Source organism: Lutjanus erythropterus, chromosome 10 (assembly GCF_056507025.1).
Source record: "Lutjanus erythropterus isolate fLutEry1 chromosome 10, fLutEry1.hap2, whole genome shotgun sequence".
NCBI classification, from domain to species: Eukaryota; Metazoa; Chordata; class Actinopteri; order Lutjaniformes; family Lutjanidae; genus Lutjanus; species Lutjanus erythropterus.
In genome coordinates, this window is record NC_139326.1 from 32519764 (window position 1) to 32540464 (window position 20701).

At 42.8% G+C, this 20701-nt stretch overlaps 1 protein-coding gene across 10 annotated transcripts in view; it reads left to right on the forward strand.

Annotated features, from left to right (window-relative positions):
* Positions 1–20701, forward strand: part of fbrsl1 (fibrosin-like 1) — a 388555-nt gene that overhangs the window by 335566 nt on the left and 32288 nt on the right. For all 10 annotated transcript variants that reach the window (XM_084729063.1, XM_084729058.1, XM_084729066.1 and 7 more), the window contains one exon: positions 4376–4424. In XM_084729063.1, coding sequence (XP_084585189.1) covers positions 4376–4424 — 49 coding nt within the window. The remainder of the gene's footprint in view (positions 1–4375; positions 4425–20701) is intronic.

Below are 20701 nucleotides of genomic sequence, written 5' to 3' on the forward strand. Positions count from 1 at the left end.
ACTAAAAAAAAAGTGCAATTAAGCTTGTCTCAGATTTAGTAAATTAATTAGCTTGCTGTGTTGTTAAGTAAAAGCGATGTGGACATGCAAAATTTGCAAAGATTTTTTTCTCCCCCCCCTTTTGCTTCTTTGCTGTGACAGCAAATGCAGTAAATGTCTTGCTAGCGAGGGTTTCTGCCTCTCTGCTCTCCCTCTGCGGCTCAGCTATTATCTGGAGATTTATGCAGCCAATAAGTCATTGGTGTTCAGGGAAGTTGGGGACTTTTTAAAACAAACAGCAGTGTAATTTGTAATTTGGCATTCCCTAAATCTGGGAATTATGGTCCTGCATGTGGCTCTTTAGGGAGTTAGCACTCTGATGGTGGGTTTACTGGCCTGGCTCCCTCCCTGGCCTCCTTCTCTTTCTTTCTCCCCCTCATTCCTTTTACGCCTGCCGAGGAAACGGAAGGATTTCACAGCTGCTGAGAGCTGGGCCCCGGCTGGGCCCTATGACCTCCCTCTCGCTTTTTTCCCCCCTCCCTCAGTCTCACTCCCTTTTTTCTCCCTCTCTCCAGCAGTCTGTTTCCTCAGGGAGCTCTTGTGTGGCTCAGAGGAAGCTGAATCATAAAGCATGGCTAATGAATAGAATAGGGAAGGAAAGCTGAGGCCTGCTGACGGCCCTCCAGAGAGGAGGCCAGGCCCCTGAAGCCCCAGGCTCAGATAGCAGACGGCCCCCTCAAAGGTCAGGCTTCCTGCGGCCCGCTCCAAGGGCTTTTGGCTTCCAGGCAATGTGGCTTGAATTTCCCCCATTTTTTTTAAATGGTTAAATTTCCCTATTTCCTTTGGAAAACCTGGCCTTTGCTCCTCTTTTTTTTCTTTGTCTGTCTCTTTCTCTCTATATATATTTTCCCTCTGTCTCGTCTTTCCCTGTCTGTTTTTAATGGCAGCCAGGGTTGCCTCAACAAAGAGAGTGTGAAGAATTTGTTATACATGACCTCTGCACACCACAACCGCAGGCAGCTCAGACTGCCGGCAGCACAGCCCCGTGAAAAAATGTCAACTTGACCAGCGAAACCCAGAAAGTTCTACAAAAACAACAGCTAGCCAAATCAGGGCTCTGCTTTGACATGCCTTTTTAAGAAGTGCTTTTGTAAGCCGGCCTTGTAATTGTGGATTATACAACTGACTCATGCAGACTTGGCAGGTGCAAAACACAGCATTAAAACCTAAATATTGGTTGTTGATGTTCCTTGGAATACATTTGGAATATAAAACAGCTTGCTCAAAACGGCCAGAATAGGAATAAGGAGAACTAGGTCGTCTTGGCAAGTGGTAAACACAGCATTTTCTGTTCTCTTTCTCGGGAACGTTTTGTCTGACTCGCTCTCTGGATAACCACACTGGTCATAAGAATTGTTTTAACTGTTGTAGTGAGTTATGACATGACCTACCCCGTCTTTTTTTTTTTTTTTTTTTGCTTTTGTGACCCCGTGCCACACTAAGCAAGTCCCTGAGCCAGCTCCCGTGTCCATTTGACAAGCTTCATTTCATTCTGAGCCCATATTTTTCTTCCAGGGCCTCCGGGGCCGTGATTCAAGGCTGAGGTTGTGCTGCTGCAGTGCTGAGGCTTGGTACTGGAGCGTTTAATGTCGTCCAAAGCTAACAAAGAGCCTGTGTTGTAGCCTGGCGCCCTGGTTCTGGGAGACTGAAAGAGGGCAATGCACAACACTCTGTCTTTCCTTTATAGTCTACTGTAAGAGGAAACAGGAAACATCTCTATTCAGCTGAGTGTTCGCCCTCCTTTCAATGTGCCGCTTATCAAGACAAAACTAAAGAGGTTTTATTGACTTCTGCTTACATTTGCATCAGGTTATTGAACAAACTGGCAGACCGGTCTTTCTATAAATACTATAGTTAATTAATCTCATAACTAACATGGTTGCAGCTGCTCTAGCAGAAGCTTGATGATGTTATAGAATTCAGTAACATTAAGCATATGGTTTGACTTGTTAAAGGGGGTTGTTTGAGGTACTTGTGTACTACCTAGATGGTGGTCAGCCTGTCCCCAGTATGCAGAAGCAGCAGGGGTACCATGTAGGAAGCTAAACAATGTACTGCTGTGGACAGGGTCTGCAAGAAAATGTATTTTAGCCACCTAAAACAAGGCCCCCTTAAAAAAATAATCCATTATCAGTTTAAGTTTATGATATGTTTAGAGTATTTTCACCACTTTACCTTGCTGTCAGACATCCTTTTCTGACTGTAAACTGCTGTAATTGTAAGCCAAATATTGCTGTCTCCAAACCAAAACTCCATAGGCAAAATCAGTGATTTTACCTCACAGAACATGTAAGTTGCTGGTCTACTGCTCCTTGATTGGTCAGTTTCAAACACCAAAGTCACACATTAACACAAGCAAACTCACCAACCAGACCAGCAACTCACATGTTCCGCTACCTAAAATGACTGTTTTTGCAAAGGGAGTTTGGTTGGTTTGGAGAGAGTGATATTTGGCTCATAGAACAGTTATTTTCCCAAAGCAATGAAAATATTCTAAATGTACACTTACACTTGTACAAACAGATATATTTCAAGCAGGCCTCTTTTGCTGGCTAAAATATGTGACCCTGTCCACAGCAGCACATTGTTTAGCTTCTTATACCAGTACTCTAGCCTCTTCAAAACTGGGAGTGTGTAAACCGCCGTCTACTATGCATAATAGACTGACTATGGATAAGTACCTCAAAAGATCTGAACTATCCCTTCAAATTAATGTATCACCATTATCGCTTTAACTCAGTGTAGTGGCTGTAGGATTTGACTTGATTTGGCTTATATCCCTCCATTATCAAGATAATTTTGGTCCATTTTTTCATGGTTTCAGCAGACACAACTGTTTCTGTCTGCTTTGTTGTCTTTTGTTAAGGTTTCTACCTACATTTTTCATGTCTGCTGTGTGAATAAAGGACATTGTTGAGACAATGAGTGCTTTCCCTCGGCACTGTTGTGGTTAGTGCTCAGACGAGACATCAAGCGCAGACAGACAAACACTGCGGAGAACAGTAACACAGTGGCAGCGAAGGAGAAATTGGGAGGTCTTGGAAAGAAGAGGACGTCCTCAAAACACTTGTGAAGAACTAACACGGATGCCAAGGACAGCCATCTGTGTTTACAAAATCATTTGCTTTCTCTTTTTGTCTCTGTCTCTCTTGCACTCACTCTGATTCACTGTTCATTCTTTACATATGCTCCCTTTGTGCCGCATAAAATACAAGCATGGCAGTTAAGGACACTCGGGCCCTTTGGTGGGAACATATGTTCAGCTCTTGCAGCTTTTTACAAGTGTGCAGAACCCAGATGAGAGGATCTAAACCAAAGGGAAACCATGGCTTTAAACAAAACCCCTATATGGGCTGATATTACACGCTGAGGAGGATTTTCATTGTTAATATTATCGTTCAAGCACACAGACGTTTTGTTACGCTATTTTGCACAATACCAGGTTTTGTGTGGATTTACTGCTTTTTGGTCACAGTGTTTAAAAAATTCCTGTCATGTACCTTTGTAGAAATGTATGGTGTGTTTTGATTGAGGTGGTGCTTGCCAGGATCTACATATCCATCTGAAGCAGAGAGGAAAATACCTAGCAGTGTTTAGTCTAGAAGTCTCCTCTATCACTTCATAGTGAGATGCCTTCCTCCCTCATGTGGCTCAACCTACATTTGACTGTAAAGTGCACCAGGTTTCCACTGCTCACTGTCAGTCACATCAGTAACAGCTGCTTTTGACCTGATGAATGCGCATGTTGACAGATCATCTGTTTACTTCCAGGATGGGCTGTTATTGTCTTTGATATTGAATTTGAGAAATAAGAATATTGCTTTTTGAGTGGAACCACGTTCTGTTCATCAGATATGTTATTTGATTCAAAATATTGCAGACCACAATGTGATTTCTGAGCGGCAGCATGTATGGAGGAGCCTTTGTGTTCTAACGCTGCACAGCCACCTCACTGACTTCCTCCGTCTTTGACAGCATTTCTTTTGAGGGTTTTCAGGTGGCACAACAGTGCCACCTAATGTTACCTCAACAGGAAAAAAGCCAGACAGGGACCATCAGGTACAGAGGGAGCTCTTCTCGTGGGCTGTTTGGAGTCTTTTGATTGACTGTGTGATGCTATGTGTGGCAGCTGGACTTCTCTTTCAAACACTTGTGGCCACGCTTGTGGCTGAATAAGCCTTTCCCCGAGCAGACAAAATGTGTGTCAGTGCATTAGTTTTGATGAATAATCTTCAATTTTATGAGTCGTTTATTTCTAAATAGAACTGAGTGAAGTTTGCCACTGATTCAGCCCATCAGACAAATCCACTAAAGGTCTGCCTTCTTGTTTTTCCAGGTATCTGATGTAGGATCAGAGAAGCTCTTTTCCCCCACCACACCCAAAGGTAAGATCCCGCTCTGTTTTCTTTCTTGCTTCTGCCTCATTCATACTTATAACAACAACTGGGTTTTTGCGAACGGGTCCAAATCTCCTCTGCTTTAATCCTGCAGCTCCCATTCAGATTTAAATGTCAGCAGACATTAACAAGGTCTGGTGACTACATATGCATACATTTTTGCCTGGGTGCGGAATAGCGTTTCTTGGACGACCCCGCCAAAGGCTTAGCCCTCCTACATATTGGTTCATTAGAGGGGATTTAGAGCCTCCCTGCCACATGCTCCCACAAATGGGAACTTCCCTCAGGCAATACAAGCTCTCTGACAGCAGGCCTGGACCATAATGGATGCCAAAGGAAAGAGAAAGAGCTTTGTCAGCCCCCCAGACAACACAAACTCTGTGTGTGCGCTCACATATGCACATATGTGGATTATAAGGCCTTTGCTTTTGTATGTTCATGCATGGTTTCATGTGATTTTGTGCTTTTGTGTGTCCATGTCCAATCACATACATGTGTCTGTGTACGACACGTGGGTATAGACTGTCAGCTGCACCTGTATACTCACTGAATGGGATGATGCTTACCAGGTCAGAGCAGGGAGAAGGGTGACAAGTTGTGGATGCAGGCAGGCGGGGAAGGGTGGAGAGGCACGATCGGCCTACTAGTGACAGATAGCAGCATGCAGACCACGTCCCCCCAGGGCAGGAACCAGGAAGCAGGGCCATTAACACAAGCAGAGCAGGAAGGAGGTGGAAGAAGGGAGCAGTGTAAACTATGGCCATATGAGGTAGATTTGGGTCTGCAGGACAGACTGGAGAAACAGATCAGCTCGTCTGAACTGGACTGTTAAAAATGTCATCATAATAGACACCATGTCAGTGGAAAAGGGGGTGGCACTGGTGGGCATAATTTATTCTGCTTACCTTTTTATTTGTCCAATATTTGTTGAAAATATGTTGAATATTTTCTGAGGTAAAGTCTTAAAAAATGTAGCACTCAGGGCCAAACTTAAAGGAGAAATCTGTAATATATTCACTGTAATAAATCATAAAATGACTGTGATATGTCAACAGAGATTAAGGAAACATGCTAAATGGAAATAGTCGCTTGACAACAACGCTACAGCCACGGCGTCCTCCTATAAGATTTTTATTGCAGCTATTTGTTTTAGTATAACCCCAATTCACATTATAATTAGTTTGCCAAATTAGAAGTTGTCTTTTTATGAGTCGTAATATCAGCCTATTGGGGGGTTAGATGTTTATAATTGTTAAATTGAGCAATATGTTAATGGAGTCTGGCAGGCAGGAAAGAATGCAGTCACTGAACACCATAGAGTGTATTTTCGGAGCAGTAGGCTTTTGTTTTCAGGTTAATGGACTTAACTTTACACCAAAGACAATTGATAGTTGTAAACAGCTGATCAATTTAGAGTGAAGGACTCATCATCGCTTGTTATGGTCAGTTTACAACATTACACTTGTCTTGCACTCCTGCAGTGTTCCTGCAACCTGCCCGAGCTTATTCATCTCTGGAGAGGATGGGGTCGGGGAAAACAACTTGCTTCAGCCACAGATCATATATTAAATAGGGATTCAACCGATTTAATACCGTCTATGGCTCCACCTCACTTTTTGGACAACAATACTTCTTTAACCATACAAAGAATATACATCAGTGTGAGGTAGACATTCATGTTTGTCACTGTTAAAAATAAAAAGGCTTTTGACCAGTGTTGGTTTGTTTTTCATCTTGCTTTTGCTGTGGACCACTCCTCTTCTGAATTCAACTTTTAAATGCAAGGATGTGATGCAGAATTCAATAAAAATCTTCCTTCTGCATTTTGACATTCACAAATGAGAGGTTTTTATTAGCAGTGCTATTTTTTCCTTCCCCATACCGATTCCAGCATCTAAATTTTACAAATCGTTCAATACAGATACAATACCAATCTAAGACCAGTGCTCGTATCAATGTGATATGACTGCTACCATTAACCTGGCCCACTTTAAACCTATCATAAAACATGATCAAATACATACAGAAAATAAACGCCATCGAACGAGACTTTGCCATTCTGGGGAAAAAATATGTGCTGGACACTGCAGGGAAGTACCAGAGGTCAATACCAGCTTTTTAGGCAGTATTGTAGGCATTTTCAGATACTGGTATCAGTATCGGACCAACCCTAGTTTGTTTACCTATGTTTTATTCACCTCCACATGCACTGTGAAAGCTAGATTCCCTCTCAACAACGAATGAAGGTGTTGCTTGGTTTAGCACAGTAGCTTTGACTGCTCAGTGGAAAAGCATGGCTGACAAGGAGGAGAGAAACCAGGCCTGCCGGCGGTGTGATGTAGATGACCTGTGACCAGCGTCAGCCTCGTGAAACCAGCGTTCACAATGACAATGACTTCCAGACTTGCATGGTTTAGAAAACAACTAGACCGTGTCTGACTCCATCTATTCTCCACCAGGCTGCTGGACTACTGCTGTTGTCAGCTGTCAGGGTGTTGACTTATTTTCCCTGCATGCCCGTACAGAACATGGCTGCGTATAAACATACTCTGCCATGGAGAACTGCTAGCACAGGCACATGCACAGACATAGCCTTTTACACACATCCACGCACTCCAACACCCCGTCTATGTCAGCTGGCGAACGGAGGCCTCTGTGGATCTTGCTAATGTGCACACAGGGCTGAGGATTAGGACCGTGGAATTACATCCAGATAATCCAATCAGCGTCTCTCCTGATTGTCACACAGATCAAGCAGATCCTGTTTGGAAGAAACAGTAATATAGAAGAAGGTTACCAGATTAGAATTAAGGGTTAGAAAGGGTGAGGCGGCAGAGAAATCAGCAGTGTGATGAAGTGATTTGATGATTAGGAATCACGCTACGATTGTAGAGCTGCCACCAGCCGGCTCTCTTCTCCCATTCCCATGTTGATGTTTTGTGCTGTAATGGATTCTAGGACAGTGTTTGTTTTTGGCCTAGACTGGTTTTTCTCTGTGTAAAATGTGTGTATGTGTAATACAGAGCAGCCCACAGGCTGTTTTCCTCTGGTTTAGAATGCGGCGTATGTGTCCCATTACCGGTCTCGCTCACGGTCCTGTGGGACCAATGAAAAGCCCTCTTTCCTCTGATCACCAGGCCTGTCGAGTTGTTGGCTGGGAGACACTCCCGCACACACACACACACACATTATGGCACACATAAATATATAATGCTGTGATGATGTTTGGCCTGTACATCTCTCTAGGTAATGACTGTTGTTTCTTTTACCTCTTCCTTTCTTTTCAACGTCCCGCTCCTTTCTGAACTTTATTTTGGTGAGCAGTTACGGTTACAAACAGTTGAGGTTAAGTCCAAATTGCACACAGGCCCGCAGTCTGTCATGTTAATGAAACGGTTCAGGATTAATAGAAGAGAGGAAAGACCAACATTGTAATCAGCGAAGGCAGAGCGCTGTAATTATACATACTGAACATGGTTTTGGGCAAAACCCAGACACCCTTGCCTTCTTTCTCTCATATTTCCTTTCGTCATCTCTACGTCGCTCGTCTGTTGACAGCCTATTATAGACGCAAGCTAACAGCTGATAATAGCACAGGCTAATAGTATCTGTAATAACACAGCACACAGTGAGCAATTCTCTGTGGATGTTGTTACCCAAGAGCTTGCACAAGTTCTGTTGAGTGTCTGTCTGTGTTGGTGGTTATGAGGTAGGAAGGTACAGCAAAGGGCAAGCATTATCTAACACTTATTGGTTTTTGTTTATTTCCTGTCTTAAACCTCCTGCAAATTATCGATTTCCTGGAGGATGGCATGTTTAAGTAAAAGCGCTGCGAAGACTTGTGCTCCACTCAGGGCTACTCTTATTGAATCGCAGGTCAGAGTTTACCGTTGTCACTTGCTTGAAGGCGAATGAGAAGCTAAATGTAGCTCCTGAGCATGTACGGGCACCTCCACAGAGCACTGATAAACACTCCACTGGTAGGCTCTCTTATAACATTTCACAATGCTGCGCCTATGGAAGTGGTGGGGAGTTATCACCCAGCTGTCACTGGCTAGAAATATCTGAGATGAACACTTTGGAATCTGCAGCGACTCTGTTGAATTTTGTCTTTGTGGGTTTATGAGCGATAGCTAGGGCTGGGACAATACACTTACCTCCTGATTTGATATTATCACAATAGTTGAGTGTCAATTTGACATGTATTGCAATTCTTAAAGTATTGTGATTTGATATTAAACAACGCACAGTTGTTTTTTGCAGAATCATTGCTATACTGCTTATTGTTGTAGTAAATAAAACATATTTTGATGCAAACTGCTGCATGTAGCTGTTCCTGTTTAACAAGCTGGTGCCATAAGAAAATAATAAATAAAAAAATAAGATGTCGGGCCAAGTCTAATCGAGCCCTTAGCTGTATTTTTCAAAACCCACTGGGAATATTGAGTTTTGACCTTGTAGGTTGCTGTAGCTGGTCAGTGTGAAGTGTTGAAGCCAGAGTGGCAGATTGAGTTAGCAATGTGAAGTAAGTAGCTGTTAGTTTGTTTCCACAGAGTAAATGAAATATATGCCTGAAAGTGTGCACACATATTATTATATGTTTAGCATGTGACGTAAAGTGGAAAGTGAACGTAAAGTTCTTCTCTGGCAGCTGCAGACTGTCCCCATTTGAAAGTGAGAGTTCAAATTGACGCTGAATGTTTGCTGAATGAGTAAGTGTCTGTTTAAGAGTTGTAAGAAATCATTTATAATCTTGTAGAAGGCATAGATGTTGATAACGGTTAAATTGAGCAATATGTTAGTGGGGTTTGGCAGGCAGTGATGCAGGCAGCCATTTAAGCCAAAGTCTGCAGCCTGCAGAGCTTTCCATGAGTTTGGGGAGGAAGGGGGCAGAGAACACAGACCACTTCAACCACAGATTGTGTATTAAATAGTATTTTAACCTATTTAATATACTGCACTCATTTTTGCATTTGCAGTTGCTACACAATGCTCCTTTAAGGGTATCGATATTTTTCTTCCATCCGAAGTATCTAGGCTGAATCTTTCTTTGCGCCCTTGTACTCTTTGAGGTCCTGTTGTCCTAGTAAGGTGCTACCTGCCGTGGTGTGAGGATAAACCCATGTGGTGTGTAGTCCACCAGACAAACCTGGGGCATCTTGGGATAGCAGGAGGAAGATTGGTAGAAAACCCATTTCTGAAGTGGATTTGTGCCCTTGTAATCCTGATTAATTTTGACCCGTTGTGCTCATTTTAAACAGAGCATTACAGTAAGCGTGAACACAGCAAGCTCCGGGGCGAAACCAGGAGCTTAGCGGCTTTGGGAGGCTTAGCTGCAGATGGCATTTTAAGCCGGACTTAATAAATTGTTTCCATTAAACTTACCGGCCCACACATACTGGATTAGACCAGTGGAACAAAGGAAGGAGAGAGCGTGCAGACGAAGATGAGGAAAAAAAAAAAAGCACGCACACACACACATACAACTCCCATCATGCACATCTGACTCTGTTAACATCTCTCTGAGGCCGCATGAAAGGTGAAGACGGGGTTACCGCAGCGTTCAGGGAGATAGAAGCTTTTGGACATGAATGCAAAATCCACTCACTTTAGTTCTCTTGCTCGTCAGGGATGTCGGACCAATTTGCTTAATTGACACAGAAGTAAACAAACAAAAAAGATGCATAAACCATTTAGCCTGGCAGTGGATTTAGAGCTTATCCTCTAACTGTTTATATATAAACACATTACCAATGCTGTAGCTTAAGGATTTAGGATCTGCCCATACCCTTTGCTTTTTTTCATACGGAGCCCTTTTACTCATATATCAATCTGCCATTGTGGGAAATCAATTCCTTATGGTAGAACCCCGCCTCTCCCCTTCTTCTATCCTCAGCCCGCCTCCGCCGTACCTCCTTCCCCCATCGGCTCATGGCTTGCTCCCTAAGCTCTCATTATGTGCTACACAGTCCAGGGTCCCCGTGTCGAATCGCTAATCAACCACCCTGTCTGCAGGCCTGCTCTCTCAATAGGTGCTGAGTGGCCTTTGTTCCGCCACTGCTGTTTGCCGCATGTCAATAAAAGAGCTATGGCCTCCTCCTCCACCTCCTCCTCCTCCTCCTCCTCCTCCTCTTCCGTTACCTGGGCCAGCCGTAGCTACAGGCCTCCCCGCCGCACTGCAAGCTCCAGGAAAATGAAACAGTCTCACCTGCTGGATTGTGAATGCCAGAGAAGGGAGGGGAGGATGGTGATTGGAGAGGGGAGCAGCAAGGTCAGGGGCAGGGGGGATTGAGGGCAGCTCAGGCATAGTGAAGTAGATGAGAGAGCATGTTTGTATTCGGCCAGGCAGCTCTCCTCTGGCCAGGTCAGTGTAATGTATCACTAACCTCGGTGGCCGGCCCGACTGTTTGCAGCCTCTCACCCATTAAATAATGAATGGAGGTTGACCCTCTGACCAACAAATCAGCTTTTCGCCGTCGCTGAATCAGGATAGAGTGGAGGTGGACGGAGAGTGTGGCTGGCTGGCTGGCTGGTCAGCTGGCTGGCTGGATGACTGGAGGGCAGACATGTTGCTGGAAAAACACAAGGGCTGCGGAGGCTTCACACAGCCAGATTAGCGAGCGCTGGAATTGAAAGCAGCCATCACTGCTGTGGAATCTAAGCCTGGTGAAGCTCACCTCCGCTGCCTACTGTGATTTGTTTGACAAAGTCCAGGCATCTCGCCGGATATGCTGTCTTTATCAAGAAGGCCAATGTGTCTGTATTGACATAGCATTTATGGTCAAGCTCTGGTGTTTTGGGGTTTGGGAACTCATATTTGAGAGTCACAGTATGTGCAAACCAGAGCTGGTGGTTGGTAATTTTGGCTGCATGTACACTGTAAAAATACACTAATTGTTTTAACTTTAAAAAGCTGGTGTGCAACTGCCTGGCAGAATTTGAAAAGACAAGTTGAGATAGTTACTTTAATAGTCATATTAACTTGATATTAATTCAGTTGGAGGCTATATGAGAAAAAAATGTTCAATAAGCTTAAGATATTAAGTTCACCTAATCAATCGCACTGACAAGCATTTTTAACATTTAATATTTATTGTATTTTATTAACTTGTAAGTCTAAGGGCATGGTTCAGCATTTATTGTGCAAGTGGGTCAGAAATCTACTTTCTCAAAGTCAATTTTTATTTTCCCCTGTACAAAATTTCTTATTATTACAATATCAAATAACAACAAAGACTTTTAAGTTAAGTCATTTTTTGTTTTGTCAGTCCATAACTAAATCTACTCAGTTTAATATGATAATATACTGAGAAATCTCCATCTTTGAGAGCCTGAAAATAGCATTTTCTGCAATTTTTGCATAAAAAAATTACCTGAACGATTAATTGATAATCAAACTTGTTATTTTTTACCACATGTCCAGTTGGACAAATTAGTTACTAAATTTACTAGCCCAGCATGGCACTTTATTTGTCCTTGGCAGGAGGGCAATCCTTATTATTGCGCTCTGTAAGGGACTGAATTTATAGTTTACAGTGTTTACATTATTATGAAAACAGGCAACCATGACTCAAGTTCGTGTCTGATTTTTTACAGTCATAAAAGAAACCATCCCTCTTCCTTCTAACACCACCTTGCTTGTTACAGAACGAGAACAGCGGCTCCTGTGTTCCCCTGGTTTAATTAAAATATTAAAAAGGTACAAACCCGTCGCAGAATCCAGACGGCAGACGGGTTAGCTAACACTATCAGTTCAGGGAGAGAAAATACTGGGGAGAAAACCAAAGAATACAGAATATGTTTCTTTATTAATCTTTGGGTTATTACTGTTCACAGACATAGGACAGTTTATGAGCTGGGTGATTTGTTTTTGGAGAAAGGGGCTGATATTAATGCTCCCTTTATTGATAGTGCTAATGCTGTTTGTGCAGCCATCCCTGTCGGAGAGATGAAAATAAATAGGGGGAGCTCGGCGGAGATAAGACACGTGTTTAATTATTAATTGAGCCATTACTGACAGAGATTGCCTTTTTTGATTTAAAGCAGGAAGGCCTGCTTCAGGGACAGAAAAAGCAATTACAGAATTCCCAGCTTGCACCGCTGCTGCCCATCGTCTCACCATACGCAGCGAGAGCAGAGTGAAAGGAGACAAAACACTCCCACACACATACACTAGCACACATCCTGTTACACTGCGGTGTTCCATAAATTATTTTAATTCTTCTTCAATATTTATAGCGTTTTAAATTACGATTACATCGTCATGTATTATTTATGTAGAGTGGCAGGCAGTCAAAGGGACCGAGCCACATTACCCACAATCCCTCTATGGCCTGGCACCTTGGAAAGCTGACTGAAGGGAATTGTTTGGTTTTGTATGATTCAGGAAGTGATGTCAAACTGCAGCAGCTCTTACAAGCGCCTGGTTTCAAAGACACTCCTGATTTTCTATGCACAGCAATTAGCTGGCTTGTAAAGTCATTGCTAATATGTCATGCTATCCCCGTGTGCACTCGGTGGCCCCTTTAGAGCACTATTATGTCCATTAGAAAAGTGTCTGCTCTGTGCAGAGAGCCCAGTGCACATGAAATATTAACTTAGCTCCTGTTTGGAGTATTGGGTCACTGGTTGAGCTTCAATCACGGAGCAGAAACTCTGTGTATCTCTCCCTCTTGTTTATGTTAGCCATTACATGTCAGGGCGCTTGACACCTGTCAGTCAGCCCTATCAGTCCCTGTCATCTGTGTCAGCGAGCCCGTGGGTGGTGATCAGCTATTGTGACAGAAAATGGGAGTCACATTGAAGGCTGTGTGATTAGGCTCCATTGTGTGGCTCTGTGTTCATTGACTGAATATGGATTCAGCTTTAGCTGTGGAGAGGGAACAATTACACAATCACTAAAGGCCATGGGGGAGTTTGGGGATAAGTTGTCAGGGGCATGAGCGGCATTTTAGCTTCTGCACTTTCACTATACATCTTCAGTGTATAATGGCAGGTACATGTCAGAAGTTTCCATCTTACTGATAAAGCTATGATTTGCAGCATTTCTGCATTAAACTTAGGACAGATACTGGATTTTTGGGACCACTATTAATAGTGGGGAATTAAAAAATCTGTCACTATATCGTCTGGTATTCTTTATACAGTGGCAGGATATTTTACAGCTTGACAATAAACTTTTTTGTCAAAAATTATATCTACCCACTGAAACAGTAAACTTCCACCAGTGTTATAAATAAAAAACATAAATAAAGAAAAAAAAAAAAGAAAAAAACAATAGACAGATATAACTGTGATAGGCTAATACCTCTAAAAATGCTAGACCTATGTTATATATTTTGTTGGACTGTGTACTTACATTGTTTAAAATGTTTCTAACAATGGTTTAACCCAGAGAAATCCATAATTTATTTAAGGTAACAGTGTGCTTCCCCTAGTTGCAATAATTTCAGGGAAAATACAAGGTACGTCAGATATGTTAGAGAGCGAGGAGGGATGTCAGCTAACGTGACTAAATGTAACATGAATAAAAGTTAAATATATTACCATAAACATGGTTTCTGCCTGTCATGTCAAATTTTTGCCAGCAATAAAGGCTGTTTAACAATGAAGAAAACAACTCCCATGATCCTACGCTACTATTAGTGGCAGAAATTACATATTGTGTGCTTAAGAACAGGCTGACTTCTACAGATGGCTTCACAGTTTATAAGACAAAATCAAAGCAAACATATTGAATCACTTCAGTATTGAGTATTAGTGTGCAACCTCAGAGCCATCTCCGATACACAGCGGAGGCCAGTGCACCCTGAGGCTTTTCAGTGCTGTCTCCCCTGTTCAGGTTAAATGATGAAATTTAATCTCAGTGCCATCCTGGCCTTTCCATGCATGATTCCCCTCACCTGTATCACCGTCAGCACATGTGAGTTTCTTTTACTGTGGCTTTGACCCAGAGGTGACATTTACACCTCAGCTGACATTTCTATTTGTGCTGCCATCAATTGCAAGCACACAGTGGGGAGACAGCATTCTTAATGTTTAAACCAGGTTTACTGTCATCAAGGCAAAAGGTGAAGATAGTAGTTGATATGATGTGTTTTTTGGCTATGCTCAGTGGGCAAAGATTCCCGAGAAAATATGATTCAGTAAATGATTTTTATAAGCAGAGAAATCCCATTGATAGCAAAGTTGCATGCTGAACCCAACCCTTCTTAGCAGCAGTCTAACTGCGGTCGAATTCACTAACTGCTTCACTTCAAACTAAGGTCTTAGCCGTGTGTAGGGAGCTGATGCATCAACAGTGAGTGAGGAAATCAGAGGCTCCCTGACAAGGGAAAAGCTTTTTTGGCAGATGAGCTGCATCCCCTGCAGTTAACTGACCAACTTGTGAATCACAGGTTGACTCCCAACTCAACAGGGAAGCACCACTGGCTAAAATCTATGTAGGCTCCCTTTTTTGTTTTTGTTTTTTTTAGAAGGGATAAAGGAAAGAATTTAGAAAGGATAACTCTAGAGAGCAGTAGCTCTCATCACATCTTCTGTCTAATCTTAATCCTCCTCCTCCTCCTCCAATGGAGACGCAGCCAGCTGCAGTGTGGAAGGCATTTCCATTGTTTACTTGGGAGAATACATGACCAGCGTCTTATCACTACTGTCAGGCCTGAAATGTAAAGCGTGTCGCCTGTGATCACTTGCAGGTTTTCTTGTTTTTAATCCTTTATTCCAAGCTCCAGTCACTCTGCCAACGAGAGTGGGTTTTTTTCCCCCGCCCTGCATTTGTTTGAAGATCCCAGTTCCCCGCTATGTGCGTTTTAAGCTCATCTGTGTTGAGCGGTTCAGAGCCAATGTTGTTTGCAGATGAGGCTGTAACGCTCATTGACAAAGCCAGATGGTAGGCGATTGTGGCCAAACACGACGCTTGGATAATGTACAATCGCTGGCAAGGGGACAGTCATCAGCCTAGATGGATATTACAAACATGCTTGTAATGGATTGGACATTTTGGGAAGCGGTTCACACAAGCTTATAAAGATGGAAAAACCATCGCCAGCAACAGAACGGATGTAAAATGCTTCAGATTCCATGACGGACAAGGACATCCATGCATTCGTAGAACGTGCCAGAGAGGCTTCTGGGGAGAAAAGAGATGAACCCAGGAAACAAGATCCCAAATCAACAGGAATATCAGCCTGCCATATAAAGTATTTTCCAAGTATTTCCAGATGGGTGGTCCTCCTCTGCTGTTTGTTCAGTATTGCTGAGCTCCATACCTTTCCAGTGGCAGCATACTAGCATCCATGTTTCTGTCAGTGGCTTATCAGAGCCACTCTGTCTCGAAGCAATACCGCAGGTTTGGACTAGTACAGTATGTTTGACAGAGGGCCGGGTTTGGAGGGGTTTTGCGATAGAGCCTAGCTATTAGCCTTGAACTCAACACATGGTGAAAGCAGTAACCCGACACGCACTGCTGAGAAAAGACTGTGTTTGGTCCTGTATTTCACTGGCCATGACTGCCATTAATCGTCCCAGTGTTTGTTAACAGACAGGCGGTAATTCGCTGAGACACAGGGGCCTACGTTTTGGGAAGGTTTTTTTTTTTTTTTAAGTGTGCACAGTGTGGTCTCCTCCAATATTCAAGCGGTCATCTGTTTGGCTGTTGTTTTTGGCTACCGGTGAATTCCCTGCGCTGGGCCCTGGTGGTGGGGCCCCTAATGGCCTCTGACTGACTGTAATACCCCATTCAGCAGAGCATGGGCTCCAACCTCCCTGGCTGTTGGGTTAGTGCTGCTGTGTTGAGGGGCGAGCAGCAGGACTGGGATTTCACTGCTGTTTGCTTTGGGAAGGAGTGAGAGGAATTGCTCCAATGCCACATGACCCATGGAGAAGTGTGTACAGAGTACTATCAGCAGAGTGAGACTGATATATAGTCTTGCTGATATTTCCGTTTTGTCAAAATATTTTTTTCCCACCTCTATATAATGCACTTTTATTGATTGTATATATTGTAGCACTGATCAGTACAGCACTCTTTGTTTTTAAAAGTCCAGTGTGTAAGATTTATAGGTATTTATTGGCAGAATATGGCAGAAATGGACTATAAAGTATTTTTTCATTAGTGTATAATCACCTGAAAATGAGAATCATTACGGTAGAATGAGCCCTTTATATCTACAGAGGGCACGGGTCCTCTTCCATGGAGTCCACCACGTTGAACTGCCATGTTTTTACAATAGTCCAGAATGGACAAACCAAAAACTGGCTCCAGATACAGCTTTTCACATTTTGTGTTGAGTTTCACAGTCACCAGGATACTCAGCTTGCAGTCTGTGGGACAAATCTGGCCCCTGACAGGATGTTGAATGGCCCTTCAACCATTTTTAATTGAAAATGAAAAATGAAAATGCATGGACTCACACTGTTTTTCCTAGGAAAGGGTGTCTGGCCCCTGGTTCCCTGTAACTTCTGCCTATGGTGATACTAAATTTCTGCATACAGCTACCTGCTGTGCTGTGGATTTGCCACTTAACAAAGATGACTGAGGACAGCAAACAGAGAACTTTCAAAAGTGAGGATAGGCAATTCACAGTGAAACGGACACATGAATTTGCCTTTGTTCTGCCACCTCATGTCAGTCCTAAACTGCTGTATGTAAATTGCTTTATGCAAAGTTGCTAATATCAGGCACCATCACAAGTCAGACCATGCTAGTTTGAGTGCAGTGTTCCAACCTGGGAGCACAATGAGAAAATTTTACTTTAATACCAGCTGATGAATAACATTATTATTGTTTGTTTAATTATTGGCCCCCGCCTCCTGTCAATTTGCCAAAGTAACCCCTGAGCAAAGCAAGTTGAGTGTCCCTGTCCCACACACTCGAAGGAGAGAGTGAGATGAGGTGTTTGCAACATGTGAGCTCAATGCTAGATACTGTTAAATCTTACACACTGGTCCTTTAAGAAACTCATGACCTAAATTGAGGTATTATGCATCAAAGCACTTGATCATGAATATCATTATTGTTACTGGAAATCAGTTTTGTTGTTCAACATCTGTTAAAGATTTTTTTTTTTTTACCAACATATTGCGTAGCATAATCAAAACCAGTCATGTTCAGTCCAAAACTATCAGCACTGATACCGACCCTCCAAAGATCACATCTGTTGAAGCCTAACAGTGACAAATTGCATCAAAATTGTGCCTCCCTGCGTTTTTGGAAAAGATCTATATACGCCTATCACTACCACTAATGATACAGGTATTGACTCATCAGCTGTTAAGTGTGGGGCAAGTGCTGAAGTGCCCTGGGCTCCTTATCAGCCACGCTGCACTGTATTAGTGTGCTGGGTTGGCGTAGCACTGACCTAATCCTGGTAGCAGGTGCTGCTGGAGCTGAGGTAGAGTGGACATGTTTTTCAGAGAGGATGAGCCATCTGGGTCTTGATACTTTATGGTGCTTAAAACACACTCTCAAGTGTGACACTCCCAGCACTTACCTTTTAGCTGCACACAATAATCTAGGCGCTGGCTGCTAAAGGGAGAGAGGAGGCTTTCAGGAGAATTTACAGGGTTTGATGTGGTGTGGAGCCTCCGCTTCGACACGGCTTCATGAAACAGTCAGACACACTTGGCGGTTTGATTTTGATTCCTCTAACTCTTTCAGTGTTGTTTTGTCATCTGCAGTCTGAAATATGTCGAGCAGAAAGAAAAGTGTGTTTGTTTTGTTTCTGTTTTTTTCATTTTTTTGCTTTTGTGCCAGCCCGCCTTGCTCGACACTTTTCTGGGGCCTTGTGTTGTTTTCTCTTTTTTTTTTTTTTTCTGGTGTAGTCTGTTTCATCTCACAAGCGATTTGGCTCGTTTCGGAGTCCAATTTCGCTCCTGTTTCACCGTGCATCCCCCTCTCCTCGCAGACATACTCACATTCACACATTTCCCCAAACTGACACGCCGCCTTCACACTCCAAACAAATCAATTCTACACTTGCCGCACTTGGAACGCCACAGTGAAATGCTGCAGCTCATAGCAGCCCTGAAAACGTACAGGCTGTTGTTAATGTTCCTTGTCCACTATGGCTTGAGAAGCCTAGACCCAGATTCTTGTACCTCTTTGTGTGTGTTGTTGCCTGCCTCAGGGGTATAAGAAAGTATCAATATACTTGAGTATCACAATATTATGTTTTGTGACACTGAATCGATTCTCAAAGACACTGTGTTGTGATATTGTGATACATGTAAAGATTTGTGGCAGTGGTTGATTTTGTAAATTTTATGCCTATGCTGGTGTGTTCTTTATGCTATGAGTTATCCCAATAGTAGATCAAAAAATAGCTATACATCACCTTGCTTACAGTATTATACAATTACTTGCAGTATATCACGACATATTGAGTTCTGACCATTAATCATGATAGGTATCTTATTGCTCTTAACTCAAATTGAAGTTATTTTTTTCATTCTATGTAATAGATTTGGTGTAATTACTTTGTTACAAACTGATGTTTAAGGGTGTTTCGATATACATTTATGACAAACCGTGAGAGAGGAAACCAGGCTTGTGTGGGTGCTGCCAGTTCCACAATAACTGAGATTTCTAAAACAGAATCAGGCTTCATAAATCTGATGAAAAAAATACATCTGTATTTGTTTTACACGTTTTATGCATCTTTATGCATTCCCTGGTGTTTTTACTGTAATCATAAAGCAGATGAGGGATGGCATCCTGAACAAGCACAGTCTCTGCAGATTGATATGTGCGCTGTTCCCTATATCATTATTAACACATGTGCATAATAATAATTATTATAATAATAATAATAATACACCTTGGAGGCTGCATACTTTTAGACTTTGTTGAATTGTTGTAATTGTAAATGTAAATGATAGTTGTCATGGCATAAAACCAATGATCTGTTGATCTTTACAAAAAATCAATACTCGATAGTTGAACAACGGAATAGGCATCGGTGCAAGAAAATAAATTTTGAATCAAATCGAATCATGGTTTTGGAGAATCGTGACACGACTATTCTCTACTGTCCCAGAATTGCCCCAGACACCTTATCTGTGTGTCCCAGGTGCTGTTTTTATTGTCCCCTGCACAATGGGACATCCTTAATTTCGAGCACTGCCTGCCTGTATGTGTGGCTCGGGCTTAGAGGAGATGGGGGCAGACGGTGGTGGGCTTAGGTTAGCAGTAGTCCCACAGGTCAGGATCCGGACCTTGTCTCCATTAGTTTACCTGACACAGCTTCCTGCCCTCTGCTCGCTATCCCCTCTCCTCTGCCTTATTAACTCCCTCTTTCTCCCCCAGTCTGGGTCACTTTATCCTTCTTTCTCTGTCATGCTTTCTCTCTCTAATCAAGAATGATGAATGGGGTGCGAGGAAGGACGGCAAATGTTTGCAAACCTGATACACCCTCCAATTGCCGCTCTTCTCCTGCAGTGGTGGAGAACATGGTGGTTGGGTGATGAGGGGGAGTGAGTTTGAGGAGGCTTTTGTGTGTGTTTGTCTAACTAAGCTCTGTATGAAAGCTATTTCAAACATCTCCACCCCGACCCTCTAAGTGTGTCATCAGCCTTGACATGCAATTCATCGCCACCCCCCTCCAAAAATACCCTAGAAAACTAGTGCAGGATTTTTTTAAAAGTCTACCTTCAAATATCACAAGCTCCAACTGCTGCAGAAAAAAAAGGCTTGTAACTCATAAGCACGCAGCTCTTTTGGCGTGTAGCCATTAGCAGGGGAAAATGGCAGCTCTAGTCTAGTCTTCAACAGCTGCTGGGTCTCCATCTGTAAGCCTAATTACCCAGCAGCACCCCAGGAGCAGCTCAGCAGCAGGATCCTCCTATAGAAGAGGCATTGATTACATCAGTGTGTCTATAACGCGTGTTTCCCTCGGGGGATCACAGATATGTGAAACTTGAACGCAAGCACTTTAATGCACACTGGGGTGCTATCTTTAGACAAACAGTCCAGTAAGATCTTACCCCATCCCAGCCACCCTCCATGGGAAGGGAATTTCATATATACTAGATCTAGATTGAGAGATACTCTACAATTTGCTACAGAGTTTATCAAATAGCATGATTCTAAATACATCTTTAGTGGTCAAACAATGTGATGCTTATAACATGATGGATTGAAAATCAAAATTCAGCCCTGATAACAAAAAAGTGCGGATGGTATGTAATCTGTTTGAACATTAAATTAATTGTCTTTGTGCTGCATTCAAGTGAATAGAGGATTTGCAAATCACCACATTTGTTTG